This window comes from Ambystoma mexicanum, chromosome 4p (assembly GCF_040938575.1).
Source record: "Ambystoma mexicanum isolate Mex_15411 chromosome 4p, UKY_AmexF1_1, whole genome shotgun sequence".
Taxonomy (NCBI): Eukaryota; Metazoa; Chordata; class Amphibia; order Caudata; family Ambystomatidae; genus Ambystoma; species Ambystoma mexicanum.
Genome location: NC_090927.1, coordinates 319,907,292 through 319,928,652, shown reverse-complemented (window position 1 = coordinate 319,928,652; position 21,361 = coordinate 319,907,292). Strand labels below are relative to the sequence as shown.

The 21,361-nt window shown below is 45.7% G+C and overlaps 1 protein-coding gene across 1 annotated transcript in view; it reads left to right on the top strand.

Moving 5' to 3' along the window:
- KLHL29 (kelch like family member 29) overlaps positions 1-21,361 on the top strand; it is a 1,453,205-nt gene that overhangs the window by 1,072,706 nt on the left and 359,138 nt on the right. Inside the window, exon 7 of the mRNA XM_069605880.1 lies at positions 12,316-12,454. Coding sequence (XP_069461981.1) covers positions 12,316-12,454 — 139 coding nt within the window. The remainder of the gene's footprint in view (positions 1-12,315; positions 12,455-21,361) is intronic.

The window sequence follows — 21,361 nt, the reverse complement described above, 5'->3', positions numbered from 1 at the left end:
CTATTTATGATAATCATAGTTCTGGTACAGGGCTGCATGTCCTATATGCAGAGACTTGGTTATTACTGCAGCTGTCAAATGGGCAGCTGTGACCTCTGAACCTGCTCTGTGCTACTGGTAGAGAAGGTGCTGTAAATCAGGATACTGCTGCAGCAGGACACAGATGCACACTATTTATTTTTTATGTTTTATTTTTATTTAAAATGTTTCAGTTTAAAAATAAACTTTTCATTTTGTCTGATCAAACATCATACATTTGGTTCATACATTTCAATCAATTCTATTTTTCAATTTTGTCCATAATCTTATTTGAAAAATGAAAAATGTTATGCATCATCTGTTTCTCAATACCTAACAATATCCAGGCCCATCTTTCCTCGGGGCTCAATGTTTCATGTGCGATCTCAAAAAAGGATTGGCATACATTTCTCTCTTGTTCGAGAGCAAGACAAGACATAATAAGATGATACAAGCTTTCTGTTTCCACCTGATTTTTACATATCCGACAAGAGATTTTGTTCTTTTCTTATTGTTTAGTTCTTGCTAATCTTTCCCTTGTGGGTAGTATGTTTAACTGGAGTTTCATAAAAAAAGTTCTAATATCTTTATCAGGGAATATAAACAAGTACGGTGGAAATTCATTGATGGCTCTGATCTCAGTTTTACTTGTCTGATTTTCTTTATAACGGGTTATACATTCATTCGTTTTTATCCAGTCATTACACATAATTTGTTTCTTGGCATGTTGAGGTCTCATTTGTAGCATTTCTTCTGTTATATCTTCTTTTCTTAGTGCTAATATTATTTGTTGTTTCCATTTTAATAATGCCCTTGCATTTATAGGATTAGGCCTTGTCTGAAAAATTTCTAATGCTGGCACTTTTTGTTCACATGTTATTTTTCGGTAAACATCACATTTTTTCTAGCGTACCACTGTGGTGAGCGATTGAATTGCTATATCGGATCGAATTCGGGCTATTGGAAAAGATTTAGTCAGCCTCATTATTTTCCGCCAGAAAGTAGCTTCCAGTATGGGCCATATTTTCTCAGACAGGTTTAGCAGTGTTTCACTTCCGTATGTAAGTATCGGAATAACCTTACTCCTATAGAAAGTAATAATTGGCTGGAACGAAAATTTACCATATGTTTCATGAAGTATATACCCTTGTCTCGCCAATACCATTTTTATTTGTTGTAGATGTATCTCCCATTCTTTTTCTTCCATTGTCATTATGCATTTGGCATCAAGCTTATGAAAGGGGTATCCGAACAGCAGATTACCCTTTCCGAGATGCAATGACCCACATCATTTTATTATTTAAAGAAAAATAATTTAAAAGGCCAGGGCTTTTACACTCTTGCAAATGGCAATCCGTCACATCTTGAATTTGCATGTCGCATCTTGAATTTACATCCGCTTGATCCACGTGCTGTCAGCATTGTGGTTCACAATTTTGTGCTGCATTGCACTGTGGTTCTTGCTTTTTTTATCATTATTATAACTAATGCCTATAGTTGCCACTCAGGTTGAAGAGTATGGTCATAGTGCCATGAGAGTATCATTCATAAGCCTTTATGATGTTCTCAATCCATCATGGCTGCTTTACAACAAGCAATGGCAAAGCTAGTAGTTCTGCATTGTAAATGAAGAGCGTACACATTTCCTTTTAATGACATGACAAACAAGTATTACACTGTACATTTGCAGAGGCATGCTCATTGCCAGTATGCCAATACTTGCTATACATGGGAGTGAGTCCTTCTGGCCAACAGAGTAACAGATAAAAGAAATCAGAGGAATCCAGCATGTGAGGGTAAATAAACATACCATACTTCATGATCGCTTCATCTTGGTTTCATGCGTGGAAATGGACAACCAAAATGGTTGTTTTGGTCTCAAGAACAACATTCAGGCAAAAACAAAAACAGCCTTGGAGAAGGTTTCAGCGTTTAGCAGCCATATGTCAAGTACACTTTAAAATGCCCCAATAATGTTCATGTTCATCTCCAGATCTGCATGCACCTCAAGACCTTCCTTTTCGCTTCCGCCTTCTCTCTTCTTCTCCCCTGCTGATCTCCTGTCTGATCCATGCACTGGTCAACAGGCCACCCTCTGAAATCGCGCACAGGTCCGTGCCTGTCCAGCTGCAAACCCGTACTGCCTCTTGCCACCCCCTGCACTTGTGGTCTGTATCTGTAACCCTACAGTCCTCTCTCCTGAACTTATTAGACACTCGTTGTCTGCACTCCTGAGCACCCTCACTTGCCACCGTTGCCTGCACTACTTGTTTCTGTTATCATTTGTCCTGCACTTCTCCCCCCGCACTTCTCCCCTCCCTGTTACCTTGCACTTGCACAATCTGAATGTCACTAGACATAGTAAGATTTTTTTTGCCCTCCCTCTGTTTCCCCTTCCTTGCCTTGTTGCACCTTGAAACACTTGTGTATGGGCGTGTTATAAATGCCATATCATATCATATCATATCATGTCAGGATTGCAATAAAGTTCACACCATTACAAGTACAATTGCCCATCACAGCATTTAACACAAAACAGACACACACTCAAAACAAAAAAGTTGATCACAACCAACACTACTTAGACTTACGCAACTAAGACACTTCATTAAGTTAACTGCAAATATAACAACTAAGGCGCACACAGAATGCATACCTCTCAAAAAATCACAATGGCAAAAACCGAAACATGAAGGGAATAATGAAACCACACTAAGTTGGATGTGTATGCGTACACATTTGTCATCTACCATGATCCCTACCAATCGCTTTTACTCCCAACATTGCACAAGTGACACTGATAAGCCAAAGAAAAGGTGCTTCTGGCGGATACCACCCATTACAATGTCAGTGCCAGATTGCAAGAACAATTCACACTCTACAAGCACAAACACAGCATCAACCTTAATCCTTCTGTAGAGGTGGGTGAGCAAGGCCACTCTCTGATTGACTTAGGGCAAATGGCTAGTTATGGTTCAACCTAAGAAGAAAGGCCTGAAAATAAAAACACATGATGCCAAGTTAGTGCCTTTGTCTGACATTACAGTCTGCCGCCAGCACAGACCCTTGCTCCTGGGGCTCTGCAAACCTTCCTCACTGCTTCAATGAGTTATTGTGCCTTTGAAGCATCATGGAGAAGGGGTGAGCACATTCTTGCACTCATATCTAAAGCTGCCCATTTTATTGAGAAGTGCTGCATGTGAGTAGTCCAAGAGAAGGGATCAGCGGGGAAAAACATGTTTGTTAGGTGAGAAGATCTTGATGGGAGGGAGCATGTGTACAGTGCAGCTACTCGGTGCTTTAGTGTAAAAAAAATGAAGTGGCTTATAAAGCAACCCTCTTCTTTTTAAACTGTTTGATATATTTCCATGGCATCTGCTGGCTTAACATGAATGAGGATTAGCTTTATTGTGGGAGTCTTGCATTTTCTTTACATCATGCAAACGCATGCCTGTGGCAAGAAATGACAAAAAAACAATCTTGGCGAACTGATTTGCTTTCTTTTTTTTTCTTTCTCTTTTAAGTATTGAACGTGCAGTTGTAATACAGTGCAGCATTTTAGGCTGTCATTACTTTGACCCCCCAACTTGATGTGTATATTCAGGTTGGGGAAAAAATCCAGTCGTTCTTCCCCTGCTTAACGTGTTTTATATATTTCAGGTTTGTATATAATGTGATTAATTGTACTTCTTAAGTCATCATTCTATAACACAGAGAATATTCTCTACTCGTAAAAGCCACACATTTGTATACATGCTAAGATATTTAGGAGATGGAAACCAGTCCTAGTTGTTACTTTGCATTTTGGGTCTTGTATTCCTAGTTTTCCCCATTAAGAAACTACTACTTTCCAAGAAAGAAAAGGTAAACAAAGGACTGGATTTCTATCTCAAAAACAGTGGCGGCTGTTGAACTTTTAAAGTGGTGGGATGTAAATGTATGTTCTAGTGAAGCATGAGTGAGCAAGCTTATTGAGCGAGCCCAATTCACAAAAGGGTGGTCCGCTGGGGGTTCTCCGACCAGCAATATTTCTTTGAAATGAGGAGTCGAAATGGTGCATTTTCCAGCACAATTTTCAAGAAATGTTTTAGAAAAAGAACGAAGATACAAGCAGATCTCAGAGGAGAATCCATACAATATCTAATACCAGAGAGGCCAGGTTACCGACAGTACACAAGGACATTTTGCAGCAGTAAATCATGGATGTTCCCATCTCCCTCTACCGCACACAAATGCTTCATCATTAAGTTAAGCGGTTGTTAAATGTGCGCCACTGCCATCCCTTAAATAATTTTCTACATATATAATTTTGCAGCTGGAATTACACCTGTCTTAAATGATGTGATAGAAGATTACATAATTCATATGACTCTTCTGGGCGGTTTGGTAGTTAAAAATACAATCAGAATTAGCTGCAACTCCTCAGGTTACTACACAAAGTGCATTCAAGTGTTGTTCAAATACTCAGTGAGTTGCTGATTGGATATTTAATGTGCACATTTCCTTGGATGATGCTGAAATACATCAGAGTACTCCCAAAGGTATCAGAGGTTCACTCAGTACACAAGCTATGCTGGAAAAGAAATGGCATGCCAATTTAAGCTTCTCAGCTTTTTGCCTGTGACCATGACACGACACCATTGAGCTGACCAGGATTCAGCCCAACCCCCGGGACTGTTGGGCTATATTGACTCGACTTGGCTGACTTACAGAGCCGTGGCCAAAACAGAACAGGACACAGATGTTAAAGGGCCCCTGGGCTTCACTGTTAACAAAGGCCCGGCAATTGCTGAAGTTCATTGATTGATTGATTGATATTTTATTTCTATCGCGCTCGTACACAAGTGTTTCAGAGCGTGACAAGGCAAGGAAGGGGAAGAGGGGAGAACAAAACAGCGATTTTCCTAGGCCCAGTGACATTGAGAATGCGCAAGTGCATGGGAGAGGGGGGAGGGGAAAAGTGCATGGAAGGGGGAGAGGTGGAAAGTGCAAAGCAGACGAGAAACAGATAAATAGCCATAAATAAATATTAAAGGCAACATAACAGTGGTAGTGCAGCCAGGAATTTGCAAGTGCTAGGTTTAAGGCAGGAGACATGGTAGGTCTGATAAGTGCAGGAAGAAAAAGTGGGGGGCTGTATGGGTACAGATACAGACCCCAGTGCAAGGGTGGCCCGGGGGCAGTGCGGGAGGGTGGCAGGATGAGCAGGTACCTGGGCCCAAAAGACAGAGGGTGGCCAGGTGCACGGTGCCAAGAGAGAACAGATCAGCAGGGGAGAGAGGGAGAGAAGGCAGAAGAAAAGAGGAAGGTCTTGAGGTGCTTCCGGAACCGGAGATGGTTCTCCTCAAGTTTTAGAGTGGCAGGGAGGCTGTTCCAGAGGGAGGCCCCAGCCGAAGACAGAGATCTACCCCCAGCTCGTTTCTTAGAAAAACGACTGACCCTGAGTGAGCTGGAGGTAGAGGAGCGAAGAGCTCGAGAGGGGAGGTATTTGCGGAGGGATAGCTGAAGGTATTTTGGACCCAGGCCCCAGAAAGCCTTGTGGACAACGCAGAGGGTTTTGAATTTAATTCTTGCATCCACTGGGCGCCAGTGGCGAGATTTCAGAGCTGGAGAGATACGATCCCAGGGCTTGAGGCCAAGGACAAGTCTTGCAGTCCTGTTCTGGATTAGTTGCAGAGGTCGGAGAGTAGAGGCAGGTAAATTTAGAAAGAGGCTGTTACAATAGACCAAGCTAGAGAGAACCAGAGCTTGAGATACCATGAGCTTCTGAGGGAAGGAGAGGAAAGGCAGAGTACCTCTGAGGAGGTGCAGTCGGAAATTTGACTTTTTAGAGACCTCAGAGATGTGGGCGGAGAAGGAAAGGGTAGAGTCAAAGAAAACCCTGAGGTTCTTAGCCTCGCAGGTGGGGGTAGGAGGAGGGTCAAGGGAGGCCGGCCAGAGAGTGAGGGGAAAGGATGGTGAAGGTGTGCCGATGAGGAGGATTGCTGACACATGCAAGAGGGACTCTTTGTCACACCTCTGACATGCGCACTGATTGGCTGGGCTGTTTGTTGATGCATGTTGCATCTCTAGACTGTCTTCTACTGTAGTTATGATTTGTTAAATCTCACAGAGGATGCGTTGTTAAAAAACATGTTTTGTTATTGCCCTTTTATGTGGAATTTTGCATGTGACTGATCTTTAACATGCAGCAAGCTCATGTTCGCCTTACTCTAGCACATTGGAGCTGAGCTGTTGTGTCCTGTGGGGCTCAGTCTTTTTTGAAAATAATCCAAGGGCCAGAGTAGACTTCTAATTTAAGCCAAGCTAAATGAAGAAGATGGTATCCTATACCTTGTATGGGGTTGGGTGAGTTTGACAGTGAGACTGCTCTAAATTCCATTTTACCATGAATGTATCTACCTGCTCACCTGACCGGACTTGGGACACACATACACTAACATATGGTTGGGGCCACATGAACGAGCAGTGTGCGAAGGAGCTTGGGACACGTGGAGAGTCACCGTGAGTAACTGGACACACATGGGCAGTCATCGTGGGCACTTGGAAAACACAGAGAGCCTGATTCACAAAGCATTTTCCAGTGGGATTTTTTGGTGGAGGTGGGGGGCTGAAGCCTGGTCATCTCAATGGTGATGCACCACTGTCATGCGCACGCACAGTGAGGACATGCTTATAGGCAGCCTTACCAGTGCACGGTGCTGTCTGCTCTGCACAGACATGGGACAAAGGACTTCTTTGTCCTGTGTCTGTATAGAGAAGCCTGCGCTCTGATAGGGCTGCCTGCAAGCTTGTCCTCACAGTGACAGTGTCGCACAACCATTGAGCTAAACGGGCTTCAAGCCCACCAACCCCAATATTTTGTACTGCTGGCACCTGCCTTCATATGCATAATGTTGTAGCCAATTGAAACTCTGATGTGGGTTTAATACTTGCATGCCAGGAGAGTGACTGGAAGGGTACAGAGGGGACCGAGATCGCTCATTCTTACAGCTGTCCTGAAGTGGGTCCTATCAGGGAGAGAGTTAACTGGGTGTAACATTGAAGCCTGACTAGATTAGTTTCATTGGAATGTGTAAAGAACGTATGTGCCCCCCATAAATCAATGTGTCCCTTCCCCACCGTCTCTGAATTTCGTGCCTCTCCAGCATTTGAAAGGTTAGCCCCACCCACCCTGAAATATAGGTTTTGTTGCACCCCTGCCATGTGAACACTGCCATGGGCACTGCCCTGAAATGCACAGACTAATGATTAATGTCTGCCCCCTCAGGTGCCTCAGACTGCTTTCCACTCTCACTGCAGCACCAAAGGAATGATTACAAATTATTCCTATTCCTGAATCCTTCTTTCATTGCAAGCAGCTCTCTGCCAGAGTTCAAACTTCACAGTGAGTGAGGAGTGTGTTTGTGCACTGCAAAGCAGAGACACACTGTGGAATTTGAACACTGGCCTGGGCACTGCACTTTAAATGCCCAAACTAGGCGCTTAAATGCAGTCCACAGGCCAGTGTTCAAACTTCAGGGCCCAGGACCAGTGCTCACTCACTATGAAGTAACTTCACAGTGAGTGAGCACTGGCACTGGGTCCCTGGCCGTCTGTCCTGCATTAATAGACCCCCTGCGGGACTTCAAAAGTCTCGCTTTTGCCCAGGGCTGTGTAAAAGGGGAACCCATTTTACACAGCCTGGAGCTGGGACTGTCGGGTTGGCTAACACCGGGTCCCGAGTTCTGCAGTGCAAAACAACAACTTACCGGGACTGCAAAAGTACCACATTCGCTTTGGGCTGTGTGAGAGGGAGTGCACCCCCTCCCACATGTCCCAGACCAAAGTGGGACTTTTGCAGTCCTGGAGTATCCTGGAAAGAGGTGTCTGGCCTCTGGAAGGCCAATGCCAGGGTCGCGAGTTCTGCAGTGCAGAATGACTAGACTGCAGAACTCGGGGCATACAAAAAACATGAATTTACTAGCACTGGTGCAACCCTGGTGCAGCAGCCAGCCAGGCCAGCTCCTCTTCCTCTTGACTCTGGATGTGGATTGTGGAGTCCCACCCACGTGCAGGAAGTTGAGAGCAAACATTCCAGGCTCTGTTTAGTTTCGTTTGAATTTGGAACACAACCAAACAGATCCTGGGGTGCTTCTTCTTCTTCTTCTTAATTATCAGATGCGTGGGCGGACCCACGCAGGCGCTTCCCCATCCTAAAGGATGATGTGTACCAGACCCACCAATCAGTACTTAGCTCCCATAAACTCACAACTCCTCCCACCGCCCAGTCTGCCTCACAAAATCCAACATCACACTGTTCCTTCTCCTACCTCTCACCCCGTCACCTCCCAGCAAAACCTTCCCACTCAGCTTAGCCACACCCAGCGCAGACAACCAAATCCTCATCAATTCTCTCTCCTCAACATGTCTCTCACACCTAAGTAGAAAATGTCCCACAGTCTCAGGCACACCACACACCGCACAATCCCTCGACTCACACTTCCCTACTCGAAACAGACAGTCATTCAGCCCCACATGTCCTATCCTCAACCGATTCAGCATCACCTCCCCACCCTCCTCCATTCCAGGCTCCCCGCATCCACCTTCACCGACACTTTCCCACGAACACCGAACATCCATCTGCCCTTCACCCCACTCACCCACCTCTCCTGCCACTCTTCCATGACCAGTCTCACCACCACAGCATTTACCTCATCCACACTCAAAGGCAGCCTCACATCAATCGCTCCCCTTCTCATACCCTCACCCGCCGCCCGATCCACCAACTCATTACCCAAAATGCCACTATGACTGGGAACCCACGCCAACTCCAAATCCATTCCCCCACGCACACACCGATCAATCTTCCTCCCGATGTCCATAATCACATCCTTCCTATCTCCATCCCCTGCCACAATCGCCTGCAACCCACTCAATGAATCTGAAAACATCACCACCTTCTCTAACCCCAACTCGCACACCCTATCAATCGCCAATGCAATCGCCACCAACTCAGCCGTACAAATCGACACATCATTCGTCAATCGTCCCACTTTATACTCCCCAGTGCTATCGTTTCAGTTCCTGCACATGGGTGGGGCTCCACAGTGACATCACTGTGACCCTCCCTCAGGACCCCACCACCTGTCCTATCGCTTACACAGACTGGGGTGGGGTCTACAAATTATGACCCCCCCTAGTCTGTATGCGGGTCAGGACAGGGGGCTGGGTAAAGAAAAAGCTGTCTCGGGGTCTTTCTTTCCTAACACCCCAGGCATCCCTTTCAGCTGGGTTTTTTGGCTTTTAGTGCTGCCCTGGGAGGCCTGTACTGCACATCTACAGCAGGGATGGCTCATTACAGCTCTCCCCGCTACACATTCATTGCAGCCGCCACCATGTCCATGAGTAACAGGATTTTGTTGTTACTCGTGGACATGGTGGGGGAGTGTCCTATTGTTGGTAGGTCACTGCCCCTCCCACCCCAACGGACTAGCCACGCCTGATCAGAAATACAATGGGATATTTTGGTATGTACGATTTTCCCATCCACTGGAGCTGAGAAGATATGCGGACATGGTAAAGTGGAGACTGGGCTCAAATTGTGGCTTCATCACTTAACTGATTTGTGTGATCCTGGCCAATATTAGCACGAACAACACGCCAGATTCATGCAATCTCACTTGTGTCCTTTCTGCCAAAGCTGGAATTCTAGGTTACTGGTTTTCTTATGGAATAGTATAGCAGGTATGCGTTTTGTGTTTTGGGGTACTCTGAGGCAGAGTTTGAGGTGTGGGTTTTGACAGAAGGGTGGTGTACGGGTCTTATATTTTTTGTGGTGAAGAGGGAGACAGGTACAGGATTAGGGGGGCGTGGCAGGAACCAGGAATGAGTTTTGGGTTGGGGTTGGGGAGGTAGGACACCAGGAATGTGTTTTGCGTTGCTTGGGTTGGGGATGTAGGACACCAGGAATGGGTTTTGGGTTGTCAAGGCTGGGGAGGTAGGACACCAGGTATGGGTTTTGGGTTGTCAAGGCTGGGGAGGTAGAACACCAGGTATGGGTTTTGGGTTGTTTGGGTTGGGTAGGTCAGACAGTAGGAATGGGTTTTGGGTTGTCAGGTTTGGGGAGGTAGGACACCAGGATTGGGTTCTGGGTTGTCAGGGTTGGGGAGGTAGGACAGTAGGAATGGGTTTTGGGTTGTCGGGTTTGGGGAGGTAGGACACCAGGAATGGGTTTTGAGTTGTTTGGGTCGGTGCGGGTAGGACAGCAGGAATGGGTTTTGGGTTGTTGGTGTTGGGAAAGTTGGACAACAGGAATGGGTTTTGGGTTGTTTGGGTTGGGGAAGTAGCACACCAGGAATGGGTTTTGGGTTGTTTTGATTGAGGAGGTAGGACAGCAGGAATGGGTTGTAGGTTATCGGGTTTGGGGAGGTAGGTTAGCAGGAATGGGTTTTGGGTTGTCAGGGTTGGGGGGTAGGACAACAGGAATGAGTTTTGGGTTGTTTGGGGTGGGGAGATAGGACAACAGGAATGGGTTTTGGGTTGTTTGGGTTGGGGAGGTAGGACAGCAGGAATAGGTTTTGGGTTATCAGGGTTGGGGAGGTAGGACACCAGGAATGGGTTTTGGGTTTTGGGGTTGGGGAGGTAGGACAGCAGGAATGGGTTTTGGGTTGTTGGGACTAGGGAGGTAGGACACCAGGTATGAATTCTGGGTTGTTGGGTTGGGGAGGTAGGACAGCAGGAATGGGTTTTGGGTTGTCGGCGTTGGGGAGGTAGGACTCCTGGAATGATTTTGGACTGTTGGGGTTGTGGAGGTAGGACACCAGGATTGGGTTCTGGGTTGTCAGGGTTGGGGAGGTAGGACAATAGGAATGGGTTTTGAGTTGTTTGGGTTGGGGAGGTAGTACACCAGGAATGGGTTTTGGGTTGTTTGGGTTGGGGAGGTATAGGACACCAGGAATGGGTTTTGGGTTGTCGGGCTGGGGAGATTGGACACTAGGTATGGGTTTATTCGTCTTGTGGGGAGGCATGGAACAAGGTGTGGGTTTTTGTCGGGTCGGCTAGTGTGTGACTCTTATAACCAAGCTAGACTCCTGCCACTTGGCTCTGGTCATGAATTGTCCTACTCCCATACTGATCGCTATACATGTGTAATGTTGTTGACAACTACCAGCCTCTGTGACCTGAGGAGTTTTTTATGCTGGCAGTGCGTGTGGTAGCAAATGCATGAGTATGTATAAGTCGCTCTTGTCAGAACTTGCTTACAAAAACTTCACCTATTGCAAACAAAAAAACAGCAAAACGGCCCTAAATTTTAAAACCAATATGAGCACCAAAAACACGGCAGCCCTTTGACCCCTTGCAAGCCTCCCCTGTAGTAATTCCACTCTCCTGACCCAAAATGGGATATTCCATCTTGATGCTGCGTACTATCACATGTATAACGAGCACGGCCCCCATGGCTGCTTACAGTGGCCCATTTCCAAAGGTTTTTCTCATGTGCAGCACTGCGCCTGCCTCCGTGCCCTGAATGTACAGTGCTGGTGGCGGAAGGGTACGCCCCACCGCCTGACAAAAATATTCCCCAAGGTTATTTTTGGTATTCCGCCCCGTGTGCGATGTGACAGGCCTTATTATTTCTGACGGTGCTCCTGGGAAATGCAATGAAAACACCTGAATTTATGATCTGCGTGCAAGGCCTTCAGCTAAGAGGACTGGTGTGAGTTACAGCGCCCATGCTGCATGCTCGCTTTGTGGTGTCCATTTCGTTCTCTCCCTGTTAGCCATGAAAGAAGGCCTTCCTTGCATAGGCCAGCAGGCCGCAAGAATTCACCACGTGCCCAGTCCAAATATGCTGCATTCTCATGAAATGTGATGGCGTTTTGTGTTTAGCATGGACACCCCAGAAATCCTATGACCACATCAAGGGAATACTTGCTCCTTGTAAATGGAACACATTAAAACAGTGAAGATATGCAGCGTTGGATACTAACACCTGATATTTTCTATGATAATGCATTTCCAGTTCCTGATTTGTCGATACAAATTGTCTTTGTTCCCCCTCCGAATTTGATTGTTTTGTGCTTACCTTTTATTTATTTTATTTTCTTGTATTTCTTTTCCTTTTTCTCGTTGTTGAGACCTACTGGTTCCTGCATGTGTTTTCTTTTCATTATGTCTCTGAACACACCTACTGTCACTGTTGAGCCACGCTTGCCAACAAAAAAGATGTCAAGTTTTTTTCTATTCCTGAATCTCTCTACTTGACCAACACTCTTAATTGGAACACTGGCAATGTCTGTCTTCTCTGTTCTGCAGAAATGTTGAAGGAGTTGAACGAGCAGCGCAGAGCGAGAGAGTTTACAGACCTGAAAATTATTGTTGAAGGCAAAGAGTTTGAGGTCCACCAGAATGTTCTAGCTTCCAGCAGCTTGTATTTCAAGGACCTGATTAAAAGGTTTGCCTCCCTTCCAGCTGTGATCTGCTCTGTTCTTTTTGTAGGGCGCATTTGTGTCGCTTTCTTCTCAACCCCACCCCCTCTTTTGCAGGTTTCTGAAGACTGAACATCCTGTCACAGAGCCAGTAGCCATTCTCCCCCACTCTTTACAACATTCTGCCCCCCCTTCACTGCTCCATGACCTGTTGGTTAAATTGCCAGCAGCCACACGCTTTAGTATGACCTGCCCACCAGTACCTCATGCCGCTTTCCTCTATCCCACCAATAACATACCGATGGGGAGGTTTGGCAACCTACAGCTCTGTGAGCCTTTGTCTCCATGCTCTCTATCATTGACTACAGGGACTGGGGTGGATGGAATTGAACCAAAATGTCGCCCTCACAATTACGACGGCCGAAAATGCCAATTTTTTTTTTGGGACCCCCCTTATACCACATATATATGTGGGGGGTATAGAATATAATATTAATATGAGGCGAGGCTGTGGATGTCTCTCCCGGCATATATATATGTGGTGTAAAGGGCTTTTTAAAAAAAGTCAGCATTTTCGGCCATCGCAATAATCACATAGATCTGGGCTGATGGGAGATGTAGGACAAACATTTCTGGAAGGCCGCAGGCTTCCTACCCTTGCCTCTAGGTCAAGCGATTAAATGTGTAAGGCAGTGAGCAATATTAATGGAGGAAGTGCTGACCACAAAGTAGACTTTGCTCGATAGGTTCCTGAGACTTAGAACCCAATGGAGCACTGTAACTGTGGCCCAGCGTAATATGCTGTGGAGCCTGCTCACTCTTGTCTTGTTTTGTCCTTTCCACATAAGACAGACGCACGTGCACCACATGCACATTCATTATCTGGTGCTTCGCTCCTGGTGTTGTCTACGCTGCTCAAACTCTCCTATTGGGACGTTTTTTTCTTTTTTTAACACAACTTTGCTCAAGAATGGGCCCCAGGAGCAGTATTGAAAGTTTAGGAAAAGAGGACCCCACTGTCGCTTGCACTCAGTACCTGTTACACTCATGCGGCTGCAGGTGTTTGAAGCACATCATGTGTGTGTTTCTGGATCACAATGTACAACATGCGTGATTCTTGCTATTTGGTGATATTACTAAATTAGCGTGTTGGGTTTGGCAGGTGAAAACACAATAACTAATTGCATCCTCTCTTTTCAGGAAACTAACTGAGCTACATTTTTGCCTTTTAGTGTTTTTCTTTCCAGAACATGCCTGGAATGTACTGGCGCGTGGCATGCGGAGGGCCCATTGTTGCTTGCTTTGCAGTTGTGTACAGAAATGTACAGTGTAACCCAATCTACAAGCTTTTATTTCAGGAAGTCATCGTGCGTGGACTGGGATGGCTCACTGGAATGGGTTCCCAGGAAATAGCCACATACGTGTTCAACTGTTATTGGTATAAATACAATTGATATGTGAAAGAATGTTCATGGTGGGGGGGTGAGAGGATTGTTTTGATTAGCATGTTTCTTGCACTGAAAGAATTACACATATAAGACTTCATATTGCTAATGGAATCCTGCTGTCTCTCCCTCACCTACTGTCTCCATTACTTTGCATCATTGTGTTTGATTTCCTCTCTGACTCCTCTTCAGGCTTGATGGGAAAAGGTAGAGATTGTCATCGTTGAATTATATAGGATTTCGCCATATTAAAAGACCAAGCTTGCATACCTTTGCGCCCAACCCCCATGGTCTCCGCACAGTTTCCTGCACCCATTCCTCGAGCCTCCTTTTAGAGGGCTGGCTTACCCCTTTTACTCAACCTCCATGGCACAGGACCGGACTCCAGGACACTATACTCAACGGTTGTCCATCACTCCTAGCTGATACTCCTCTTTTCTCCCCACTTCCTGGCCAATCTCGTGGCAAACCAATTCTGCCCCAGGTTCCACACGAATTCAGGTGGTCCGTGGTCGCCTAGTCTTTCCTGTTTCAGCTTTTGTACTTGGTTTCTGCGTATTAGTCCCTTCTGCCTCCAGGTCTCCTCATGGCCCTGCTGCTCCTACTTCTCATCCCTAACCATGCACCACTGCCGCCGCCCCCTCCTCCATCAGCCTCTTCTTCTCCCACAAACATTCTTGTTGATCATCTGCGCTATAGACACCACACCTTCACACCTTTTACAATGTCAATTTCCCCTGATTCCTTATGACCTTTACTCTGTCGCCTCCTTGCCCATCACCTAGCAACCTGCTCTTTAGACCCACCAAACTCACATATGCTATTATTGGGGGATGATCCGCATTTTCTTGCTCACCCTTGTGCACAGTGTAAGGCTCATGCATCTTCCTAGTCACAGTGTGCCCACAAACACACACACACACACACTAATAGCCTGCAAAATTGGTTTATGGGTGGTGTATCATAGCACCTCATTCATCTTCTCACCCCTGCACAATTTTCTCCCCATCGGATGGATCACAGATGTGGGTAGTCACCAAGGGTTTCTTGCACCTTGTTACACCGCACCATGACAACTCTCGCACAAGTGGATTGTGTCCAACCCGGAGCTTTCAGCTCTTGTTTTTTCTGACCACCATGGGAGTTTGCAGGTATTAGAGTGTGAGGTGGTAGTCCCTGCAGTCAGTGGCTTTACTGCCTCCAGTTTATGCATTCTTGAGATTCTCACATTGTGCCTCTAGGTTTGGTGGTCCCGCCAGACACAAATAGACCCACCACTGGATGATCCTCAAGACAGAAGCTCCAACCCCCTCCCTTATGGTCCTACGAAGTCGAAAGGGGGCACTGGGAGCACCTCTGACACTTTGATTGGCAAGCATAGTTTCAAGTGCAAGCCCTCCAGTGTCCCCAGCTTCTGATAGGCGCAGCCTTCTCTTGCCTGCTCACAGTGCTCCTGACTGGCTGTGATGTTTCTGCTTGCAGGACCAGGAAGAAGACGAATAAGGTAAGGTTATGTTTTATTTTTATTATTTTTGATTTCTTTATTATTTCTATATGTGGCTGGTTGGGGAAAGGATCCTGGGGGAATGTACTGTGCTAGGTGGCGTTCTTGGGGGGAATGGTAAGGATCAACACAGACAAATAGATCATTCTTTGATACTGATAATGGGGGCAGAACTAGGTGCCCTATTGTTCAAGGGATACACACAATGAATGCAACCGAGCAGTTTGAATCAATACGCCAGATGGACCCTTTTAATGTAAATTATCAGACATAGCTACAGTAGAAACAATCGCTATCATCTGTGATCTGCTCACCTTCGCACTGGATTCACCGTTTAAGGCATGACACAAAATACATCAGGAGAACCCCTTCCTGAAAATGAAAGCAATGACAGATTTCATCTTTTGAAATCTGTTTTAGGTGAGGCTGCACCTGTAGTATTTAATGGTTCTTTGTGAATTGATCGTAGAGATTTTATTGAATGCAAAACCATCACATTTATTTTTCCTCTTAATTCATTTGGTCATCAATATATGTGTGGGGAGACCCACCCAAAACCACCTCGTTCCTCCTCTACCTTAATTGTTACCCTTACCAACACCCCACATATAGTTTAGGCCAAATTCGCTCAAATATAGGCAATGGTTTTGCATTCAACCAAATCTCCTGCGATAGAATCTTCCTATCCCGTATTTACTCAACCCGTTCTCGCTCTGAAAATGATCCTTGCTCAGTTGCTAGATGGTGTGAAGGCTTGCATGTATTCTTTGTGCTCGATTGTCGCCCTCTTTGTTGCTTCTATTTGGTCCCCTGTGTCTAGAGAGAGGGAAACGTGGATATAGGTATGGTGAGGTACTGGGATACATTGGGACCAGAAGACAGAGGGGAGACACCTGCGCACACAACCAGATGTTACATCTGCCAAAGGGCAACAGCACAGTGCATCCAGGTAATACTGCTTTAATTATTGATCCTCTTTTTTAGCACGGTCCATGTGAGCAACCGTTTCTAAATGCTGCACCTCTTTAGTGACTAAATAAAAAGGCACGTTGATTTCAAACATGAAACAACCACCAAGGAGGTATCCCCAAAGATGGGTGACAGTCTCCCAAAATGAAAAAAAAAACAGACTTGGAAAACCCTCCTTCGTATTTGAGACTCTTTTTAGTTCTGAGAAGTCAGGCAGTGTCAGGAGAAGAGTACAGAGAGCAGATGAAGCAAACTTCTCCTCTGAATGCAGGATGCGTAACCAGACGCAAGATGCAGGAGAGCTGGGCTGCCTGAGGGGACCAAGGAGCGCCAGGAACATAGGTGGGACAAGGGGCCTGAGGAACAAGCAGGAATCGGGGTGGCACATGGAGAAGCAAGAAACTAAAGTCAGAAGGAAACTATGGCAGGCGATGAGTATTTACCTGCACTGAGGCACACGATCGCAGAAGAAGCTGTAAAACAAATCAAAAGCGCTGCAGTGCTGCTCCCACCTGGAAATGGATTTCCCCCATGATGAGAATGGCATCTTTGGCACCGCGGGAGACCACCTAGAAAGAGGCTTGGTGTTCTCCTTGGAGGCAAACTCTGTATGAATGGGGTCTAACAACCAGACAAACACATTACTGCATACCCAAGAGGCCACAGCATGCCCAGTTCCTCCTCAGGTAAGTTTTAATACAGGCATGCAAACTGAGTACTTTGAGTAACTTGATTTCACTGGAGCACAAACACTGGGGCACAATTGTGTGCCCCTGGACCGTTTCCATATAACATAAGTACATCATTATTATTTATTTATGTATGTATTGCATTTGATTATATGCAAAAACCCAAGGGTATCATGGCGTAGGTTACAAGGTTACAGTAAAACATTCTGGGTACATGAGAAAAGAGGTCAGGTGAGAATAAGAACATTGACATAATTGCAGAGCAAGTATTGGGGTGAGGGAAGTATGGGCTTACATTGGTTACAAGATAAGGTGGTAAACAGGAACGTATGAAAGCATTTGAAGGTAAACAGATTAGAATATGTTGAATAACCAGGTTTTTATTAGTTTCTTGAAGTGAGTGTGGGAAGGTTCATTGCTTATGTTCAGAGGGAGTGAGTTCCAAATTCTAGGAGCTGCTACAGGAAAGCTGGAGCCTCCTGCCCTTGAATTCTTGAAGCGGGGGGTGAGTAGGTGAGTGCTAGAGTTTAATCTTAGACATCTGATTGAAGATTTTCGAGTGAGGCATTGATTAAGATAGAGGCATTTTGGGTGATGCATTTATGTGTGATAGTGAGCGTTTTGTGTAGTGTTATTGCTTGTGTGGGTAGCCAGTCTACCTCTCTCCTAGTTTGTAAGATGTGGTCCCTTTTTTGGATTCCAAGCTCTGCTCTTAGTGCTTTGTTTTGCAGTAATTTCAATTCGGCTAAAATTGTCTTAGTGGTGCATAGCTGGAGTATATTGCAATAGTCTAACTTAGGCAGAATAAGGGTGTTTGCTAGGGTAATGCAATTTTGTGGAGTGAGAAATTGTCGACTAAGGGCAAGGAATTTAGCTGTATACGCAGTGGATGAGGCAAGTGAGTTTACATGTTTGCTCATGGTGAGATTTGAGTCTAGGTATACACGTAGTGATTTGACTTGTTTTGAACTAGGAATGGGGGTACCATCGTACCATCTATAACAATAGATGTGTAGTCCGGGTGTAACCTTTTCAAACGAGCTGGAGAACCTACAATGAAGATTTTGGTCTTTTTGCCAATAAGGCATAGCTTGTGCGTTGCCATCCAGTTTTGAATGATAGAGTATATATTATTTATGAGGATAGAATCCTGATCTTGGTTGCCAGTGATTGGGATGAGTATCTGTGTATCATCCGCAAAGTTAGTGTAAATTACACCATAGCATCTAATGCTGCAAAGAGAGGTTTTGTGTAAGCATTGTATAGTGTAGGCAAGAGGCACGATCCTTGGGGTACCCCCAAAGGTACTGGGATAGGGTCAGCTGCCTCCTCGCCAATGGCTAATCTGGACGCGCGTTCTGATAAAAAGGATTGAACCCAAGTGGTTGCTTTGTTTGAGAAATTAACATTTTTTGATAATGCTAGGCATAGTTTGTCATGGTCCATCAAGTCGAAGGCAGCGGACAAATCTAGTAATAGAAGGATGCATAAATTCCCTGAGTCTCTGATAGCATCCATCTGATTTTCTAGATCTAGTTGTTCTGTTTCTGTACTGTGTTTTGGGCGAAAGCCCGATTGTCTATCCCCTAACAGGTGATTTCTTTCTAGGTGTGCTTGTACTTGGGTGTATGCAATTATATTGATTATTTCAAGAAGGAAGGGAACCGTGGTAATGGGCCTGTATTTGGTGGGTATGGTTGGGTCGAGTGTAGGTTTTTTCAGCAAGGGGTTGACCCAAGCGTCTTTGACATCTGAGGGGATGAAATTGGTACTGAATGAGGTGTTTATGAATTTAGTGATGATAGGTTCTAGAGTGGGGGCACAGATCTTGACTAGTATAGTGGGAAAGCTGTCTCCTTTGCAATTGCATGGTTTGAAAGAGGCGATAGTCTTAAGTACATGGTCTTGAGTGACCAGGGTGAAGTTGAACTGGGTTGCTGTAACTACATTGTCAGTCAAATAATTAGGGGGGCCTCCGTAGTGTGAGCCAGTAGTTTTCTTTTAATTGCGGTTTTGTCTTGGAGGGAGTTGATTTTGCAGGCTAAGGCATTCTGGATGGTGGTACACCATGCTTTACTGGTGATAGCGGGGCAAGGAGGAGAGTTAGGAGTTTCCAATTCTCTGAGAATTGAGATCAGTTATTTACTGTTGCAGGCAGCAATAGTGATGCGTAAATTCAAGCTGTTGGCTTTGTGGGTAATGACTGTGACTTTGTATTTTTTTTTGTGATTGCCTGGAGCTCGTTTTTCAACTCAATGGATGGGTTTTTTCTAGTTAGGTGTTCTAGTGCTCTTTTGTTTCTTCTGAGATCGATAAGTTCATTATTAAACCAGGATTTGCTTTGTTTATCAGATCTGGACAATTTGGACTTGCGTGGCGCTACTTCATCAATAGTCAATTTCAGGCAGGTGTGGTAGAGAAGGGCAATACTGTCAGGGTTAGTTTTCATTATAGGCTGTGCTTCGAGTAGTTTGGAGAGGACAGGGTCCAGATTTTCTGGTGTGAGCGTGCATGTATTTTTCACCATAGTAAGAATAGATGGTAGCTTGAGTGAATCGTGGGCTTTAGTAGTTGAAACATTAAAGCAAACTTGAAAGCAATCTGACCAAGAGATTTCCGTAATGTCTTCAAGGGATAGTTTGATATTCAAGGAGAGAATCAAATCTAGGATTCTGCCTTTTCCATATGTGGTTGAGTTGACAATTTGGGAGAACTGCATTTCTTGTAATGCATTGTGGCAGGCTGTGGCGTTGTGGTCACGAGTGTCCTTAAATCCCAGGTTGATGTCTCCTAGTAGGATGAATTTGGCTTTAGAAGAGGAGTAATAAGTAAGCGGATATCTATATCAGGGTGATCAGTGGCATTGGGTGCTCTATAGACTATGAGGACATTGATGGTAGTTTTAGGGTCGGTGGAGAGTTTGAGGGCTAGAAACTCATCTCAGTCTATTTGATTTTGCAGGCTCTGAACTGTAATGGAGTTTTAGCAATAATAGCTACTTCTCCTCCCATAGCTTCTATACGGTCAGTTCTCAGAATGATGTAATCCAGAGGCGGGGTCAGAAAGGGACCTGAGGCAGGGTGGAGCCAAGTTTCAGTCGTTACTAAGAAATCTAGTTGATGTTCTAGGATGAGGTTGTGTGTGTCGATGGCATGTGCACCTAGGGAGGGCATGCTTAGTAGCGCAACTTTAAGAAGAAGGTTAGGGGAAGAATTTTGCGATATGGGTGAGGAGAGCAAATCTATGTGGATTGTGTCAGCAGGCTGTTCTTCGATGTGGGACTTCTGCGGTTTGTGTTGATATGTGGTAGCTATGGTGGTTTGCTTGTGGGTCAGGGGTTTGGTTTTCCAGTATATGTCATTGTTTGGGAGGAAGCGCGGAATGGATGCTGAGCTACTCTGCTTCCGGATCGAGGAAGGGTGCTGGTAAGTACGTGCAAGAAGTCTCCTGGAGGCTCCCAGTATGGGTCAGTATGGGTCAGGTGAGTCAGGTGAGTGAGCGGGTATGAACGTGGGTGCTTGTGGTGCTTGTGCGCGTTCGATGCATGGGTCCTAGGCATGGGTGGCTGGTCTACTAATGGAGGAAGGGCTGGTGAGACTTGCTATGTTGGGAGGGATGGAGGAGTGGGTAAGTTCTGAGCCTATTGTGTATTTGAGAGAGACTGTGAATAGGTGGAGGGTTGGTTGGCTATGGGGAAGAAGGCTGCTGTTTTGGGCAGAAAGGGCATGGAGCAAGGGTGAGGATGATATATAGGACACCATGGGCCTCATTAAGACCCAGGCGCTAATGGGTTAACAGCGCCGTAAAAGGCTGTGGCGCCGTTAACCTATTAGCGCCTAATTACGAGGTCCCTTTGCGGGACCCGACCTTAACAGCTGGTTTTACCAGCCGTTAAAGTAGGGACCCGCAAAGGGACCTTGGTGCTAAGTACGGTGCCGCAACTTAGTGCCTTCCCCATTCCCATTGATCCCTATGGGGCAAAAATGGGAATGGGGAAGGGCCATGGCGGCATGGGGAATTACCGCCCCGCCAACCTTGGAATGGGGTGGTAATTCCCCATTCCGCCATGGCGGACACCGGCATGGACCATGGTGCTAATAGCACCATGGTCCTCCGCCTGGGTCGTAATGAGGCCCCATATGCTTGTCAGACATGTGCCTTGAAGGATCTTTAAGCCATTTGAGCAAGTTCTGGCGTAGGTCAAGATACTGTCCTGAGAGCGGGTCATGCTCATGGGAAATGGAGGGGTGGAGTTTGTGAGGTCCCTGGTAGTCAGGGTTGTGTTGTAGAGAAGGCAAGTAATGATTATAAATTGTAACATTGCAA